Source organism: Brachypodium distachyon, chromosome 3, assembly GCF_000005505.3.
Source record: "Brachypodium distachyon strain Bd21 chromosome 3, Brachypodium_distachyon_v3.0, whole genome shotgun sequence".
NCBI lineage: Eukaryota > Viridiplantae > Streptophyta > Magnoliopsida > Poales > Poaceae > Brachypodium > Brachypodium distachyon.
The window spans coordinates 20,393,787-20,412,649 of record NC_016133.3 but is presented as its reverse complement, the minus strand read 5'-3'; the positions used below and the strand labels follow the sequence as shown (position 1 = coordinate 20,412,649).

At 50.0% G+C, this 18,863-nt stretch overlaps 1 protein-coding gene across 1 annotated transcript; it reads right to left on the bottom strand.

The window, feature by feature from the left end:
• Window positions 1–331: 331 nt before the first annotated feature.
• On the bottom strand, window positions 332–5,960 carry LOC104584097. The gene is made up of 6 exons (XM_010238227.3): window positions 5,798–5,960; window positions 2,977–3,166; window positions 2,671–2,766; window positions 1,859–1,984; window positions 1,567–1,600; window positions 332–928 (listed from the first exon to the last, which is right to left on the bottom strand). The coding sequence occupies exons 1-6, from the start codon at window positions 5,958–5,960 to the stop codon at window positions 884–886; spliced, it is 654 nt and encodes a 217-aa protein (XP_010236529.1). The 3' UTR covers window positions 332–883.
• Window positions 5,961–18,863: the final 12,903 nt, after the last annotated feature.

Genomic DNA, 18,863 nt, shown 5'->3' with positions numbered 1-18,863 from the left:
TGCTTGTGCTTCACTCCTCGCCCTGACGAGCCCTGCGCACAGGGAGCCCGCCGAGCGGCCACGTGGCGTCGTTGTCCTGCCCGCTTGGTCCCGCTCCTGTAACGGGTGCCTGTGCCCGGGAACGCCCTTCCCGGCAAGTGACCTCCCTAGGAAGCGCCCAGGCAGGAATTCTCTCGCTGCCCTCCAGGGCAACCCCGCAGCCCGGCTAGCCCTGTCGGGCTGGTGACTTGCCGGGCAGCTTGTGCGGTGCTGCCCGGGGTGCGATCCTTCCGGGAAGCAAGTGAGGTGGCCCACGCGTCATGCGGCGGCGGTACCCCGAGTGCCACTAGTGCGACACAGGTAATGAATTGTTAGCATCGGAATGTAAAAAAGAAATCATAACGGCACAGAGAACCCATGTTAAAATTGCATGCTTCCATACACTAGATTAACAATTAGTACTTTTGATATCACAAGTAGGAGAGCCCTTAAAAAGTTAAGAAGAAGCATTCAAAGCACCTGAACTTAAATACAACAGTCAGGCTGCACAATCAGCAGCAGGGACTTCATGTTCCAAAAAAGATTTAAAAGCAGAAAAAAGATAGATAAGAGATATTAGAAGGCGTAGAGATTGCGAGATTGTAATTGATATTACAGAGGCTATCAATTGCATAATGCATTGACGTGAATTGCAATAGTAGCAGAGATGCAAATAAAATTCAACTGAAGTGCAATTACGAATTTCGACGATTGACAATGTTGAAAATTAAAACTTTATAACTTCAATATAGCAAGAACATTACCATTGCATGCTTTGCCAAAATTTAAATCAGTATTTCCATATATGATACATTTACCTCGATAGCAACAGTGACAGATGGGGCATGTATGGCAGGCTGGGCATCTAACTTCGAATCATCCTCAGGCTCGGGTTTTGTAGCATTAAAATCTAACCGAGAAATCAAAAGCCATATTGACAACCATGTTAGAGTGCATTTAACAAAAATCGGAACAAAAAAAGGCTGGCCTTCTAAAGAAAGGATAAGTACGCATAAATTAACCAATCATGACAACTAGAATACACCTTTGTATCATATGATTTTTTTTTGACATTATCCAGTAAAAACATAAGAACAAGCAACTTCCAAAGCATCTGAAATTAAAGAAGGCAAAGTGGCTGCATAATCAACAACAAAAGTTTCATCTTGCATAGAACAAAAACACAAACAAACAAAGAAGCTAAAATAGCAGCCATAGTGATTGCAAAATTGCAATTAATATTAAATAGGATAGCACTTGCAAAATGCGTACATTTAAATTGCAACGGTTGTAGAGATGCAAATAACATTTGATGGAAATGCAAATTAAGACTTTTTGATAGAGTTGGAACATTGCAAATAAAAAATATAAAGCACAACACAGTACGTGCAGTTTTAGAACCAAAATTGTCAGAATGGATTGCCATGGATTCTTCTAGACCACGTGGCGATGAACCAGAAGGAACATATTGAAGATTGATGCCCGGTGTAAAACCCCGATCACGGACAGATTTTGATTCTAACTTGTATGCAATATCATCGACAATACCTGGTAGGCATGCTTCATTAACAAATCCTGCAATCTTAGAAGCGTCAGAACAAATCAGTTGATCCACACATTCAATTTGGCTAACAACTGTCTCTTTAAAAGAGGTGCCCTATTAAATTGAAAAAAACATAAATAAAGCACCAATCGACAAAGCATGATAGTAAAACAAAAATAGAATTTGCAACAGAAAAAGACACAATCACTCGCTGTGGAATTAAGAATGGCACACATCGCAGAGAGATATAAAAGAAGCATGAGCGCAAAAGAACTACCACAGCACAAAAACACTTACTGGATCAACAGATGGAGGGCTGCCAGCATTTGCAGGACCATGTCGAGGGCAGGAACATAATTAGAGAAATCAAATATGGATTCTGAACTAAATCCCTCACCAGCAGATCCGGCGTCGCTTGATGCCCTGCAAAAATCAAAACAACTTAAAAACAAGCAAATCAAGGAACAGCCTCAGTTTGTGTTGTAAGAAGCTCATTTAGTAACCACACCCCTGTATGTGGACATACCAGATGAACCACAAGGCGACCATAGAAGACCAAACAAATAGTCATTCAACAAAATGGATAACAGCTACTCCCTCCGTCCCATAATTTTTGTCTCAAATTTGCCCAAAAATTGACGTATCTATTCCTAAAAAGTGTCTAGATACATGTAATATTTCGACAAGAATTATGGGACGGAGGGAGTACTATACATCCTACTACAGGCAGATTTGTGCTCACTTATTCTGTCGATGAACAGGTTCAGATTGATTGTACTACTAGAAGAATCATAGGATCAGAATGACTACCAATGCAAAAAATCTGAAACAATCTGAACCTGTATGACATAACAAGAGCTAAGATACATCCTAGTATCCTACTACAACCAGCCGCCATTCAAAATGGAACAACACAGATGGAAGTGCCACAATGATTACCAGGTACATCCGCCGGTACCCCTGCAATGTTCTACACAGAAACTCTGAGCACCCCAAACTGCCTGCCCCCCGTCCCCCAACCACAAATCAGCTGCAGTGGTGGGTAATCCAGCAACCACCCCTGTACAACAAGAGAAAGCACTAACCTCTCGAGAACTGGGACAACTCACACGAAAAAAAGAAGCAGCAGAACCCCCCCGTCCATGAACTGCGAAACCACGCGGGCCTCCTCGGTGCCTCGCTGCCTTCGCCTCGTCAAATCAAGCCTGAAAGAGACCGAACGAGCAAAATTCAACGCCAACAAATTGCAATTAAGCCAACTAACGCCACATTCCCCGGAGCAAACCCCGTCGCCGACGAGAACAGAGACCCCCTTGTTCGCCACAAGCAGCAAAACTACCCGCCAAAACGCGCGGAGAAATGAATGACAGAAACCATCAGAGAGAGGGAGCAGCAGAGCAGTAGGAGGAACTCACGAGACGGAGGTAGCGCGCCCTGCGCGACCCTCGCCGCCGACGAGGGGATCGCCTGTCTCGAAATCGCCTCTCCTCCTCACCCGTTCCAGAACTCTCGAAAAGAACACCTCAGCAACAAGACAGGCGGTCGGAGCAGAAGAGAAAAGGCCAGCCCACAAAAGACAACAAATCTTGACGCGCAGATCGACGGCTCACGAGATCGCCTGCTTTTTAAAAAAAAAAAACAGGCGCATGGTGTATAGCAAAACCGTTAAAGTTATTGAATTAAGATTTGGATACATATCCACCTCTTTACTCTGACGTGTTCTATTTGGATTAAGTTCTGAAGGTCAAACACATTGACTATATCTAACTTAAAACATGCAACTTTTAGCAAAATCGTTAAAAAATTTCTTTTTCTGCATGTTTTCTTAGTCTACACTTGCAACGTGATGACGATATGATAATAAAATGAAGAGGAAAAAGGTATTCCACCGATGCATAATAAATGAGAAATTTAGTACAAATATATACTAACTTTGTACTAAATCTCCTATACTTATTACATATCTGAGAGAGTATAACCAAGAAGGGAAAATAAAAATCTACAAAAAAATAAAAATAATTTTAGAAACAAAGAAAATAATAAAATTGTGTTTGTGGGGTATTCCCTTCGTTTCATAATTCTTGTCTCAAATTTGTCAAAATATGAATGTATCTATTCCTAAAAAATGTCTAGATATATGTAATATTTCGACAAGAATTATGTAAAGGAGGGAGTAGGTGGGTTCATGGTGCATTTGATGCATAAACCTACTATAGTTTGTTGTAAGAGTCGCCCATGAATGCACACGAGAGATTTGTTGTTTTGATCTCAGTTGGATCATGTTCACCGTATCAGCGTGGAGCCGGAATTGTAGACACCCTAGGCCAAAATTATTCAGGCCAAAATGATCTGTTTCTGAGAGCACTGCTGCTGGCGTCTTCTGGCTCCGACCGATGACTTCTCGGCCACTGCGTTAACAACCTTTCCCCGACTCCGACGTGGTTCAGAGGTCCAAATTAAAGGCAACATCGAGCTTCGCTCACGGTGTGCCACTGGCGAGTGCAGAAGGAAAACGTCGACGTTTACCCACAAATTTGCATCCGCCAAGACAAGACGTCAACTACACCGTCAATGACGCCCGAGCCAAGTGGACCATGCATTCTACACACCAAATTGACCAAATACTATGCGAGTACTCAAACCCTATTCATTCCATATGCAGAATATAAATTGTTTCCAACATCGTATTCGAAGAGTATCTAGAATAACTCTGTGAATTGCTGTCTGAACCGACTAGCCAGTTACCGGTCGGGAACTATCTAAATAGATTGCAGCCATATCCCTCAGCAATGTGCCAATGTATAGTTGCGTGCACATATTACTTCTGAATTCTTGCCACAATGTCTAATGTATCATTGTAGGTTTTAGACACAACATAGGCGGAGCCAGCGCTTGGACGAAGCCTGGGCACCGGACGAGCTGAAAGAAACGATTCCCATGTAACGGATTCTTGGTACATATATTATGGAAATATAAGTGCTAATGTTGACATTCCCTTCCGCCATCGTGTTGAGGTGTAGCCTGCCCTGAGCTAGCTGACCACCATCTAGGCGGTGCCCTTGCTGGAGCCCGGAAGCCTTCGACCTCAAGGTAATTGGGATTTGGGGATCATAATTTAACGTTCGTTCTTTAGTCTCCAGGAGTAAGCGCTTTGTTGTTCATCCGATCGGAAATTCTGTGACTGTGATCGCGGCATGTGTTTGGTGGGGTGACAATTTAGTTGAACGGAATTTACTTGGAAACTGGGGTTTCGAATTTCATTATGGATCGTTGGATTGTGGGTTGGGGTTTCTTCCCAGGAAACGAACTGGCATGGTCTCGACCTCGCGGGAAGGACTGGACGGAAGGAGGAGGTCGATCGGTTCTTCAGGCTTCTCGCTTCGATCGATTCGCCAGGAGGGACAGGACCAGGCCCAACAGTTGAACCGTCCACGGCCCAAAGGAAAAGAAGAGACCCGAGCCGGACATAACGTTTAGAGCCCAGAAAAAGAGAAGGGGAAACGAACTGATGTGGCCCAGCACGGACAGAACAGGTCGATCTGTTCGCCTGTTCGTCGTCTTCGGAGGCACGGCAGGTTCCAGAGCCCTCGATCCTTCGCCATGGCTCGTCGGACCTCTGGCAGGAGGAGACGTGGAGCCGGGCACGTGCCCGTGGTGCCCTCACGGTGGCTCCGCCCATGAGACACAACATTTATATAAATGAAAACACCGCGAAATGAAAAAATTATCTTATTTGAGAAAATAATCATAATTGTTCAACATTACAGGAAGGCAAATACTGATAAACATTTATCGATCAACATAGCTTAAGGAAAAAAGATTTAGAACAACTGAAGCAAGGTACTGATATAGCTAAACAAATTCCAGGTACTGCGATGCTTATTGATCTTCTCCCACATATCGATTAGCATAGATGGACGAGTTATTTTGAGCTCGTTGTATGCATGGGTTTCCACAACTTCATCTGCTTTACCCGAAAAGGCCATAAATTGAATACATGCATCGTTTAACCTGGTGCAACTATGTTGATCAGATAAATCCAGCATATTCACCACAGACTTGACATCTAGCACTTCGCAAAGAATGTCGCATACGTGCCCTCTTGGGTCTCTAGCAACTTCTTGAGCTGTTATGTGATGTTGGATGGAGGCGGATTGACATTGCCGGGTCAGATGACCTTAGCCACCCGTGGCTCCTTGATCACAGTCAGGGTGCAATGAATTTTGAGGCAATCACCAACGATGAATCCAGATTGTTCTAGCCTGTCCCTTTTCATGAAGTGCTTAAAAATAGAAGAGTTGCACGCTGGATGAAAATTGTACGCTGCCAGCACCACTGATGAAGAGGGCTGGATGGTGGTCAGGTGGAGGAAGTTGAGTATGAATGATGTACGCCCCATACCTGTGCTCTGGCTTACCATGTTGAGACCAATAGACACCCAATCCTTGCAGTCTTCATGGGATCCGTCGGGGTAGAAGACCACAGACCACAGATACCCGCCGACAGTGAACTTGTTGGCGGATTGGAGGAAGCGCCCAACGCCGAGCCCTCGATGCTATTATTTATGTCTCCCTACTTTCTATTTGAAGCTATTGCAAAGTTTACACAATGTGCACCTATGTCTCATTTGTTCTTATATTGAATGTGCATGTATTTTAAACTTTAATCTTAGGGTGTAGCTATTTCTCAGCGTCGTGCCCGTGGCATCAAGGGTGCCACCAGGCCCGGGCGCGCGGGAAGCAGCGCAAGACTCGAGCCCATCTCCAAGTGGGCGGAGCACTCGGCCTCCGGAATCGAGCCACCAGGGGTTGGCCCCGGGGAGCCCAATACCACCGCCGGAGGGTTTGCCCTCCTAGGAGGAAGTTGCGTGTGTGTGCAGGGTGAAGACGATGTGTGGCGCATCCCACCTGTGCCCATGCCACAAAGATGCCACGCCAAGCGCACATAGCCAGGGAATCTCACTGTTCATCGACACGATGAAACTGGTGCTGACCGGTCAAGGCACGATGAGACTGGCGCTGACCAGTCAAGGCTGACTGTACTGCGCGTCCAGTCCCATCTGAGCTGAGGCAAGGGTAGCGCATGGAGGAAGAACTCTGGCGGCCACGCTACTGCAGTAATCCGTTTGACATCCACCCATGCAGCCCAACCTTGTGGTATCCCCTTGCAGTATAAAAGGAGGACCCATGACATTGTAGATAGGTTAGACTCAGGTTAGCCGGAGAATACACCTCGGTGAGTAGGAAAAAGAGGAATAGGACTCTGTAGTTAGGAGCCCCCGGGAGCAGGGAAGCAGCCCCCGGGGACAGTGTAGCCACTTCATCTAAGAGAAAATCCAGGCAAGCAGTACGTGGGCTATTACGCTTCGGCGGCCCGAACCTGGGTAAATCTTGTGCGTGTGCTTTTGCGTGATTGTTTGCCCTGCACTGCCTACGCAGCTTGACGTGGTTATGACCACCCGGGTCCTCATCTTTGACATACCCGTTACGGCCCAGCATAAAGTCCACTTGGAAACCTACTACGACTCCAGGAGTCCATATGCCTAATCTTGCGGCTCAAGACAAGGAAGGTTAAAGATAGTATATCTCTTTATTGTAAACGACTTGGACTCCACCCGACACCTGGCCTCCTGCATATATAAAGTACCAGAAGGGGGAGCCAAGGAGGGCAACTCACAACCCTCACCCCCGAGACAGATCTCGTCTCTCATACATGCCAGATCCGATCTGCGCACCATAGCCTCTACGGCAACCTTATAATCTCTTCATCAATACAAGATCAGACAAGCAAGACATAAGTGTATTACTGACGAGAGAAAGACCCATTGGGTCCTCACCTTTGGTATACCTGCTACGGCTCAACAGGGGGGCCACTCGGAAGCCCAACTACCTCGGCTTGCGGCTCAAGACAAATAACAGATAAGGAAACCAAATCGGTGTTTATATCTAATTGTAACCGACCCGGACTCTACGCCCGAGACCTAACCTCTTATATAAAGGACTAGGAGGGGGAGCCGGGGAGGACAGATCCTATTCTCTGTTAGACGGATCCACAGATCTCATTTCTCATACACGCATCCATGACAACTTTTTAATCTCTTCATCAATAACAGATCAGACAAGCAGTAAGTAGGGGTATTACCTTCCGAGAGTCGTGAACCTAGGTAAATCGCGTCCTCCTGTGTCCTTGTTAGCCGATGAAATCGCCAACACATACCCATGCTTTCCTTACTCGAAATCACTCTAGTTTGGGTATACCGAGATAGCCTCTCATCATTGACGCTGACCGTGGAGAAGACGTGTGTTGGATTCAAGGTTTCAGCGGCCTCATCTTCATCGATCAACAACCGGTGATCTACATCAACAATATCTCGCAGGCTCGATCCGATGGACTGGCCAATCTGATCTCGATCGGCACACCATCTTCAACAAATCACGAGATTGCACCTGTGTCCGCTGCCGTCGCGATCGTCTTCGGCTCCAAGTTCCGAGGCTGCAGCAACGTCAGGACCAGGCGCTTTTTCCAGGCTCCCTCGACTACTGCCTGCACCGGCAGCACGACGGCACCGCCAATCTCCTACACGCCGGGTCCGTCATTGGCCTGCCCGCCCCTGTGGATCGACTCGTCGTCAGGCATCAAGTCTCTTCCACCCAGATCGCGTACAGGAGAAAAATCAATCTTCAGTTTGAGTTATACGCCAAGGAACACCCGGCGGCGGCGCATCTACGAATCGAAGCAACTGATCTACTACTTCTTGAAGCCAGCATCTACGCGTATGTCTCCAATACAGCCCAGGATGCATACGCATGCGGCCATCTCGAAGCAAGGAGCAAAGGTGCACGCCCAGAAGAAAACAAGTCGGGTGCACAGACCGGTCCACCGTCGACTCCGTCTGCGCCGCACACCACACTTCGCACGCCGTCCGATGCATTTCCGTCCGTCACGTCGACTCCGTTGTTACATGGACTCCGCCCGCCACATCGACTTCGTCCGAGCCGCGTCGCGTCTGTCCGACCCAACGTCCGACGTGACTCCGCATTCCCGCCGACATCGCCCGTCGCGTCGACTCCTTCTGCTACATGGACTCCGTCCCTCCCCGCACTGATGCCGTCCGCCTCGTGACTCCGTAAGTCCGCGTCTCTTCGACTCTGTTCGGACATCGTCGACTCCCTCCACGCCGCACCGACTCCGTCCGCCCGCAGCCCCGTCCGTCGCCTCGTCGACTCCGTCAGCCGCACCTGATACTCGGGGACTGCGCCTTCCGGGCCACGTCGCCTTGGCCGCACCCGACGCTCGGGGGCTGCGCCCCGCAAGCGAAACGACTTCCGCCCCACCCGACACTCGGGGGCTGCGCCGCGCAGAGCTACACTGCTACAGCTACATTCTGCAGATAAGTATTGTTATTTATTTGCTAATTTCGAACATGACACGTTCCGATCAAACAACTAAAACTCAATCGACTATGAATAGTCGACTTTCTTCGGCTACGACGACTTGACGCACTTCCGAGTCCTCGCAGTCGAAACACCTTCGACTCCACGTGCTAACAAACATGCCGCCTGAGTAGTTGATTCTGCCTACGAAGTCGAACCCATGAACTCCAACCCAGTTGTAGCCCAACTGACAGGTTGGCATGGGACAGAGACGACGGGCGTCAGGCTAACAAAAGGGCCTGCGTACAAGATAGCACGTCGAGTTCGATCAAATAGCAAAATAATTGTTAAGATAATAAATATAAGCTAATGAGATATTCTACCAAGACTGTACACTTTAAACTGTTTTGCAATTACTGTAGCTTACATCAAGCCGGACACGAAGGCCACGAAGATTTGAGCCTATGCTTGACTACCGGCAGTCAACCATAGGCTCGGGGGCTACTCCCACCGGGAGTGCTCATCGCATCTGTTCGACTCGCCGATTCGTCGATGCCATCCGCTGAGTGGCTACGTCCAACGCGACTCCGTCGACACGCCAACTACGACTACATGATATATGGCCCGCGACTTCGAGTCTCTACTCGAGTTTACGACTCGGCTAGACACTCAAGGGCTACTCCCACCGGGAGCGCTGGCCGCGCACCCGGTACTTCGGCAGCATCACTCTTCGGGTCCGTCGACCCTGCCACCCTTCGGGTCCTCAACAGAGTCGACCAGGATTATCTGCGCCAACAGTCGGCAGAGCCCAAGTTGAGTCCACTCCTTGGTAAGCCTCACTCGCCGATACAAATTTAGAATCATACCCGACAGTGGGCATTTCATAACGTGACGCCAATCATACTCGCCGATACAAATTTAGAATCATACTCACCGAAACACACCCGAAGCCACGTTCATAACGTGAAGGTAAGACCTGATGGCTTCCATCATGCCTGGAAATTAGCACCGTCTGGCAATTCCAGTTTATCCATGCCCAGAGCATGATGAAGATCCCAACGGACGCGTCGGTTGATCACCCTGGCAGGTTTGACTCGAATACCGCCAGTTATCCAGGCTCGAGCCTAGGGACTCGAGTGCTGATGTATGATAACAAAGTTTTTGCCCCGTTGCAATTAACTGGACTCGACCAGTCGAGTATGCCAGGCGTGTTACGCAACCATCCCACAAAGCTTTTCTGAATTACGTCAAAATTATCATGTGTCTCTAGGACATAGCTTGACGCACTTCCGAGTCAAGCAAACTGGTTTCAACTCACACATTGCCGAGTCTGCAGCTTCTGTTCTTGAGTCCCTACTCGAGTCTACGACTCGACCAGGCACTCGGGGGCTAACTGACCAGGGAATGACCCATCGGGTCCTCACATTTGGTATACCTGCTACGACCCAACAGGGGGTCCACTCGGAAGCCCAACTACCTCGGCTTGCGGCTCAAGACAAATAACACATAAGGAAACCAAATCAGGGTTTATCTCTAATTGTAACCTACCCGGACTCTACGTCCGAGACCTAGCCTCCTATATAAAGGACTAGGAGGGGGAGCCGGGAGGACAGATTCTATTCTCTATTAGACGGATCCACAGATCTCATCTCTCATACACGCATTCATGACAACTTTGTAATCTCTCCATCAATATCAGATCAGACAAGCAGGACGTAGGGGTATTACCTTCCGAGGGCCCCGAACCTGGGTAAATCGTGTCCTCATGTGTTCTCGTTAAACGATGGAATCGCCAACACACACCCGTGCTCTCCCTATTCGAAAGCCCTCTAGTTTGGGTATGCGGAGGTAGGCTCTCGTCAATTACCTTCCGAGGGCCCCGAATCTGGGTAAAATTGCGTCCCCTGTGTTCTTGTTAGCCGACGAAATCGTCAACACACACGCATGTCGCTCTCTCTAAACACAAATCCCCTCAACATGGGCATTGGTGAATTCATCCTTTCGTCATTGACGCCGTCTGTGTGAATCGACGTGTGTGGATTCACGGTTCCGACGGCCTCGTCACCGTCCATCGGCAACTAGCCAACTCTGGAAGAACCGATCTACGAAATCAAGAATCAAGTCGACAAAATTGCGTTTGCCAGCAACAACGCGGACACCACGAGATCGGTCCGGCCGACTCGTCCCACGCATCCGCAACTATGCGTGATCACATCTGCATGCGCCCGCGGTGGACAGGAGAAATTCAAGCCGCAAGTAGCATCCGTCGGTGCTGCACCAAGTTCTTCGGCTCCCGATCCGCCTGCGGCTTTACGTAAATCGCGGCCGTCGTCGACTCCAACTGCTAAGGCGTCTCCGGCTCGCGGAGGAACTGCGCATTCCACCAGTTATTAGGAGCATTTTTGCACGAAACACCATTTGGACGTATTTTTTGCAGAATTCACCACCTACTCGGCTAATCCATTGTGCATAGGTCCTAAAACGAGTGTTAGCCAAGTTAGCACCATTTCTGACATGTGGGGCCCACCTGACAGTGCCAATCTGGTCCGTGGTCATAGTTCTTCCTCGGCCGCCAGCGTCTGCGTCGTTCCTGCTCGATTTCGCCGATGTTGATGATCTCCGAGCGATGCCTCTTTGCGCAAACGCCTTTCACACCGATGGCATCGAGTCTCCGTGCGCGGCTGCTGCGCGTGGCGGCAGGAAGGATCGACGCAGATGAGGAGGATGGCTACTGCACCTTGAATGAATTAATGGGGGCACCGATGGTATCAATGCATGGCTGCTGGAGCAATTCAAGGCGGCCTTGATGGCTTGTGATTTGCTTCAAGCTGAGGCTCTTGAATGTGGCCACCAAGTAATCCTCGTTGAGCTTTAGACGATGGCATAAATTTGGTCGCGCGCCTCAGGGACGACGCCACCCTGACGAGCTTGGCGTTCTGTTTCTCATGCAACACCGAGAGCAGCAACACGCGGCGTGGTTCCAGCAGCATCTGGTGATTCGAGGACCTGATCGTCGTCCTCAGCCCTGTCACGCTGGAGTTGCTGGCCATGGCGCTCCTGGCCAGGGGCGCCGACCACGGCATCGTCGGCCGCTTCCTATTGCCGCCTCGCCGGAGCAGTTAACACGGAGGACAAGGCGGTGATCGCTATCATTGCCGACGACCTCAGCCGGAGCCGAACACGAGCAGGAACGACGCGGGCGCCTGAGGAAGAACTGGGACCGCGGGGCGACTTGACGGCCAGATTTGCGCTGTCGGGTGGACCCACCGGTCAGAAACGGTGTTAACCCAGTTAATACTCCCTTAAGACCTGTGTGCAACAGATCAGCCGAATAGACGGTGAATCCTGCAAAAAATACGTTCAAGTGGTGTTTCGTGCAAAAGTGCTTTCAATAACTTTTTATTTTTTGAGCGAAGCTTTCAATAACTGGTGGTGGAATGTGCGATTCCCTCCCGGCTCGCGTCCTGATCGATACCCGAATCGATCTCGATCTTGCCTGCACAACGGAACAGGCCGGCCTCAATTTCCTCCTGTGAGGACCAATTCAGCCCATGGGCCCAATCCCAACCGTGGACTGATCCATACCTTCACGTGGTTTGGACCCAGCGGCCAGAAAAGGAAGAAAAGCACCACATCTACTCACTTCACGTGCATGTTATTCAATCTAACTAGTGAGCTGATTGGAACTAATCTTTGGCGTGTGTTTGTTCATCATTCACGAAAAAACGTGTTACAGGCTGCTGCTACTGTTTGTCTTGCACGACAGGAAAAAATCAAAAGTTGCTGTTGCTGCACTGCGTCATTACCGAGGCTGAGACCAAGGGTGCGTTTTTCTGATTTTGCTTCAAAAAGCAAAAAAAACTAACCAAAGGGCTATTTTTGATAGCAAAACAAATCAAAGCAAGTTGCTTCTCGTGGTGCATTTCACGAAGTACCTACGAAGTACCTCCTCAGGTACTTTCATCTGCTTTGCTTTGCAATTTTGAGGTTTATTACCCGCTGCCATCCGGTAAGTCATACCGATTCGTTCGATTCGTTTCTGTTTTCCTCCTGGCGCCCGTCGCTCTCTTCCTTCCTCACACTCTGACGGCCGCCGCCCGCCTTGGCTCAAGGATGGGCGCCGCCCCTTCCAGCCCTGAACTCCGGCGGCGCCACCTCCCAGCCCTGTCCTTCGCTGCGGCTCTTCTTCCTCTTCTTCTCCCTACCCTCGTCCTTTGGTTGCTCTCCCGCAGAGCTCGTGCTTCCCTGCTCAACCTCGGTGGCAGCCGGGGCGGCGCGCTGGGCTCACGGAGGCGGCGGGCCCACAGGCTCCATGGAGGGCACACGGGCTTGCCCCCACTCGAAGTCTACGCAGCGGCAGTCGCGGAACCCGGCGCGTCGGAGGACAGAGACGACCAGCGGGCGCCGCCTCCGTGAGCCCAGGCTGGGCGACGCGGTGGGTGCACGCAGAGGTGGCGAGGCGATCTCGCGCGGAGGTGGCGCGGCAGGCTCGCGCGGAGGCCGCCGGAATCTGGTGAAGGGGCGCGGCCGAGATCCGATGGACACAGCGACAGCGGGGTCCGATGGAGGCAGCGGGATCCGGTAAACAGGCCATGGGGCACTTCGCCGGAGGGAGAGGGGACGAGGAATCAAGGGAAGAGGGAGGAGCCGTAGAACGCTTAGGGACTCACCGACAGAGGAATCAGAGGTTGAAGAAGGACGAAGGACAGACTCACAGAGGATGAAGAGCAAGAATAATAGTGGGTTATAAGCTGGCTACAACAATTTAAATACTATATTGGTGCTTAGTTGGAGAAAAGAGAAGAGGAGAGAGAAAAGAAGTGGGCTGTTAACTAGTAGCCAGCTGTAACACGTACTCCTAGGCACCTTGTGAGACCGTAATGTGGGCCTGCTATTAATTAAGTAGCGTTTCTTATAGCCAACTTATTATACATGCTAGCTATTATACTACTTAAAGATGACATGGCAAGCTTACAGCCAACAGCAGGCTATAGCTATTAATCTTACTCGAAGAAAGAAGCAAACCGGAACAACCAAACAAGCTTTTTGCTTTTTTAGAAAAGCTGCTTTTTGAGAGCAAGAAAAGCAAAGCTGCTTTTGACCAAAGCAAAGCAAAACCAAACGGACCCCAAATCGACTGAGCCGTTTGAGCCGACAGCGCGACATCGACTATGCGCCCAGACGTGCCTTGAAAACCAAGAAACCATTGAATCATCCACGCCGCGTCGGTTCTGATCGAGCATCCGGCGCGCTCCGTCCCGTCTACTTCGCCGCCGCCACGACCCCTGCGTCGCGCGTCGACCATGTGCGTGTATCGTCGACTCCGTCGTTCACCGCCTCGTCGACTCCGTCAGCGCTCCCCACACTCAGGGGCTGCGCCGCATCGGCCACATCGTCTTGGCCGCAACCGACACTTGGGGGCTACGACGGCAGCGAACGAATCGGCGAGACGGTGACATCTGGTTCGTTGCCAACCGCACGCTGGATGGATCACCGGCCCGCGAAAATCTTCATCATGCTCAGTCTACACAGACCTTCCGAGTGCATCCGACGCAACACCTGCGTTCGTCGGTCAGATCGACACAACTAAGAGCCGTGCAGCCCACGTCTCTATCCACTACTCTACGGGAACCCAGCTTCCCCGCACCATACATCAAGACTGAATTAATCGGCGGCGGCACACATGCGGACATACCCGAGCAGCAGAATCAGGGCGCGCGCGTGCGCGCGAACAACTAGATCAAAGTCGTCGGGTCGACCTAGCCATGTGCTCCTCTGCACGGGCCGTGCAGCCCTCGCCTCCGTCACGCGCAAGATGAAGTCAATCGGGCCCACGGCCTCTGTTGCATCCAGTCAGAGCCATGCGCTCAAACAGATCGAACGTCTAGCCGATTCGCCGTCTGTCGCCGCCATTCGCCATGCGACTCCGTCCAAGCCAACGTCCAGCGTGACTCCATACGTCGTCCGCGGCGTCGACTCCCTACACCACGTCGAGTCCATCCGACTAAACGTCCCATGCAACCCCTCCGTGGCGTCGCCTTCGTCCACGACACGACATCTCTGTCAACCGTAGTTGCACGGGGCCACGCGCGGTGATCGACTTCATCAGCCAGAACGAATCCGCTACGCCCTCAACTACGGGCCGCACAGCAACAAACGCCATCTACCGTTCGACCCTGTCGACCTTGACTCCTCCGCCGTGTCGACTCTGTCTGTGCTGCGGGGACCTCGTCCGCCGCGTTGGCTTCGCGCATGTCGCGTCGACTCCGTCCCCCGCGTGACTCAGTGCGCCGCCGCCTGCCGCCGGACACCACCACGTGCGCTGTACACTGACACAGCAAGCTTCCGCGCATGAGCGTGGCCCGGATAGAACCAAGATTCCCATCGATGAACGGCCGCGTAAGAAACAATCCGGATCGACTACGGCTATACCCAGATCAGATAAGTACTTTTATGATTTTTCTTTCTCGACTAATTGATCTCTTTTCCTTGGAGGCTGGCTCGGTCACATCAATATCCAGATAAATCGCCATCCAACTCGGCGACGCTCACATAGAGCCGTACCACGCGAAATCAGGCCCATCAGCCAGACGGCCTACACCGCTACGCGCCCAAAGCAGCATGCTCTGACACGGCTTCAGCAAGGGGAAGCCTTAGAGGCAACTGACTTTATGTCGTAAAACTTTCCTCCCTTTTCCCGTCTTCCATCTCCTCCTCTTTCAATCTCTCTCAGTTTCCGCATTCAATCCAAACTTTCACCACTTCAATCTCACACTCCAATCTTCGCCATGCCACCTGACGATCCCCCTCCATCTGCAAATCCCACACCCATCTTAAACCCACCACCTGAAAACCAACACCATAACCCAAACCTCACCTCAAACCAAAATCAGACTCGCCCGATGCCTAGTAGGAATATTAGTAGGTCCTGGGCAGAAATTGAAGATGAGGAAGAAGCTAGAAGATCTGCTCGTCAGAGAGCACAGATAGCCCGACGTGAAAGAGAGCTGCAAAGAGCGGCAGAAGCTGAAGAAAGGGCAAGATTTGAGGGGGAACAGAGGGAAAGAGAAGCAGACGTGCCAGATCTTGCTCTAGACCTCCAGGCAATGAAGATCTCTGCACCATGTGAATGCAGCCTTCAGGTACAAGAAGTTAATCCTGGGTATGCAGTTACTTCACACTATAATCTTTTGTTGAAAGTTGCTTGCTCGGGAGGTACACCTAGGAATATCTCCAAGCGTGCAGTTTCTGTAGCCATGGCCAAAGCTTGGGGCAAAAACTATCACTTAATAGCAGAAGTAGCTCCTAATTTGTTCATGGCCCAGTTTCTTTCTGCTGAAGCTATGCATTTTGTGATTGCTAAGCAACCTTGGACCATGGTGTCAGATAATCTATTGATTGAATGGGTTAATCCAAATGAAGATAGCAAATCGAATGAAGATTACAAATTTGATACCCTCTATGTGCCTATCAGAATTTATGGGGTTCCTATGTCTTTAAGATTTCTTAGTCTGCTTCAAGGAATTCTCAAAAAAGTAGGAGAGCTTTCAGATCTTCATCCTTTGACAGAAAGCATGTTGTTTGCTAAAGGCACTTATATTTATGGAATAGCTAAGATGAATATTCACAAGCCCGTGAAAGACAGAGTTAAGTTAACAGTTTCTAAATCTACCAATATCATTGCTTATATTCATTATGAGAAAATTGGTAGAATCTGTACTTTCTGTGGTATTATGTTCCACACAGTCCTTCACTGCAGGAAAAGAATTGATCTGTTCATGGAACGTATTGCAAAGAAGCAATCATTAGCAGATCTCCCCTTTGAAAGGTATGGCAAGTGGATGACAATAGTTGAGGAGATTCCTAAAGAAACTAAGCTTGAATATGAAGTCCAGGACAGAAATGTCATGCTAAGAAGATTCAGAAAACTTTTCAATCCAGAGATTGAGTATGGGACAGGCAGGTCAGAGGAAGAACAGGCTTCAAATTATGACAGAGAAGAAGATCCAAGAAATTCTAGACAGACTGTGACAAGGAAGCAGCTGGGTTTTGATGAAGGGGAAGTTTCTTCAGTAAACAGGAACAGAAGAGAGGCCATGGAGAGACGAACAGAGGTTGAAGATGACACTGTACACCCACCTAATCGCATTGAAGAGAGTAACTCAAGGCCAGTCGGTGCAATTACTCCTTGGTCTGGGAATGGAGGACACCTCACTCAAGTTACAGAAGAATATATGCAGATTGAGCGACACCTGCCTCAGGGACAGGAGAAAGGAGACCAAGTAATGGCAGAGGCAGGTGACTGTATCCAAGTTCAGGTTCCAGAGAACTCCCAGCAGGCACTAGAAGAGGAAATGAGAATTTTGCAGGAAATGGTACAGAGTCAGCAAGAAGCAATACAGAGACAGAAAGGGGTATACACTTTTAAAGAACCTGGTCCTTCAGGCACAAGAGGAGCACTAGTCAAGCAGTCTTTAGATGCACAGTTTGTGGCCGAACCAAAAGGGAGTACTACTTTGCTTGCTGAAACAACCCCAGATAAGGGAAAGGGTAAAATAGACATGAGCTCTAAACCCCTCGTCTCCCCTAGGCAGCTACGACTGGCAGCTCCACAGGCTCACACTGCAAACATCACATCTGCTGCTGCAATGGCATCTTCATCGCAGAGGCCTCTGCATCCAAATAATGATGCTAATTTCTCCCAGATCCAAGCTACCTCCAGGCCAAGCAATCCCCATAAACCCTCCCATACATACAAGAGGCACTCTTCCCCCACCTCCATCCTTGGTCTCCCACAGGCGAAAAAATCGGCCGGTCCTTCCTTCGGAGATGCTGCGCTGGCGCACGCCATCATCACCGGAGCTAGGAGCTCATCCCGGCCTAGCTCTACTCCCCCCGCGAGTTCTCTCTGAGGCAGATCTGGAGAATCCCCACTCCGGATCAAGTTTGGTTCCCTGGAGTTCACTGGAGACACAAGTTCCAATCCTACATCGAGAGCTGGTAGCAGAGGAGGAGGTGGAGGCGGAGGAGATCAGAGAAGAGGAGCACGCCGTGGCTCTCCTTCCTTCCCTTCGAGGGGGAGTCGAAGGAGATCTTCGGGATGGGATGTGACTCCTGTTCTTAGAACTGGAGGTAGTCATTCCTCTTCTGCAGCAACCTACATCGGTGGGGTTAGTACTTTCGGTGGGAATGGAGGCGCACAGGCCGAAGAGATGGGTGTCGACGGCAATGTCGGCAGCAGCAGCAGCAGCAACGCTTTGGAGCATCTACTGCAACCCACTGCTCCTGTCGCTGCCAAGCAAGCTGACGGCTTCAGCTACAGCACAATTGCAGGTACTGTCGATCCACACTCTAGCCAGCCAGCCCAGCATGGGAGTAAGAATGGTGATAAAAATCAAGTGAAGCTTGGCATTTGTTCTCAACATGGTGGCTCCTCCCTCGTGGGTCTGGTATCTGTTGATGGTGATCTGGGGGAGAGGAATACGTCCGAGGTTCAAGTACAGACTCAGGACAGCACCACTGGAAGGAATTTGGAGGAGCTTAATGCTGCCTCTATGGAACTCAATAGAGACGATGATGGGAAGGCTCTGGCGCCAGCCTTTAAGGTGCCACGGGCGCCATGAGGCTCATAGCCTGGAACTGCCGAGGTTCTGGCGGGGGCCTTGGCAGTAGGAAGATGGAGCACCTCGCCAGGTTGATCTCCTCCACAAAAGCCCAGGTAATTTTCATTTCTGAAACGAAGACATCCAAAATTAATTCCTTTCATCTCAATAATCATTTCAATCTTTGTGATTGCATTGTCTGGCCCTCTTTTGGTCGTGCTGGTGGTCTTTGGCTGATGTGGAAGGATGATGTTGATATGCAAATCAAGTTTATATCTTATAACTTAGTTCTAGGCCTAGTAGACTGTGGTAACCCTAAGCTAACTT

Excerpts from the sequence above, each read along its gene's own strand:
- LOC104584097 (XM_010238227.3), bottom strand. The coding sequence starts at position 5,960 with ATGGGGCGTACATCATTCATACTCAACTTCCTCCACCTGACCACCATC. Across the intron at positions 3,167-5,797 it reads ACAATCTGGATTCATCGTTG|CCGTCGATCTGCGCGTCAAG; the intron begins GTGATTGCCTCA and ends CGATCTCGTGAG. Across the intron at positions 2,767-2,976 it reads GGGCGCGCTACCTCCGTCTC|GCTTGATTTGACGAGGCGAA; the intron begins GTGAGTTCCTCC and ends GGTCTCTTTCAG.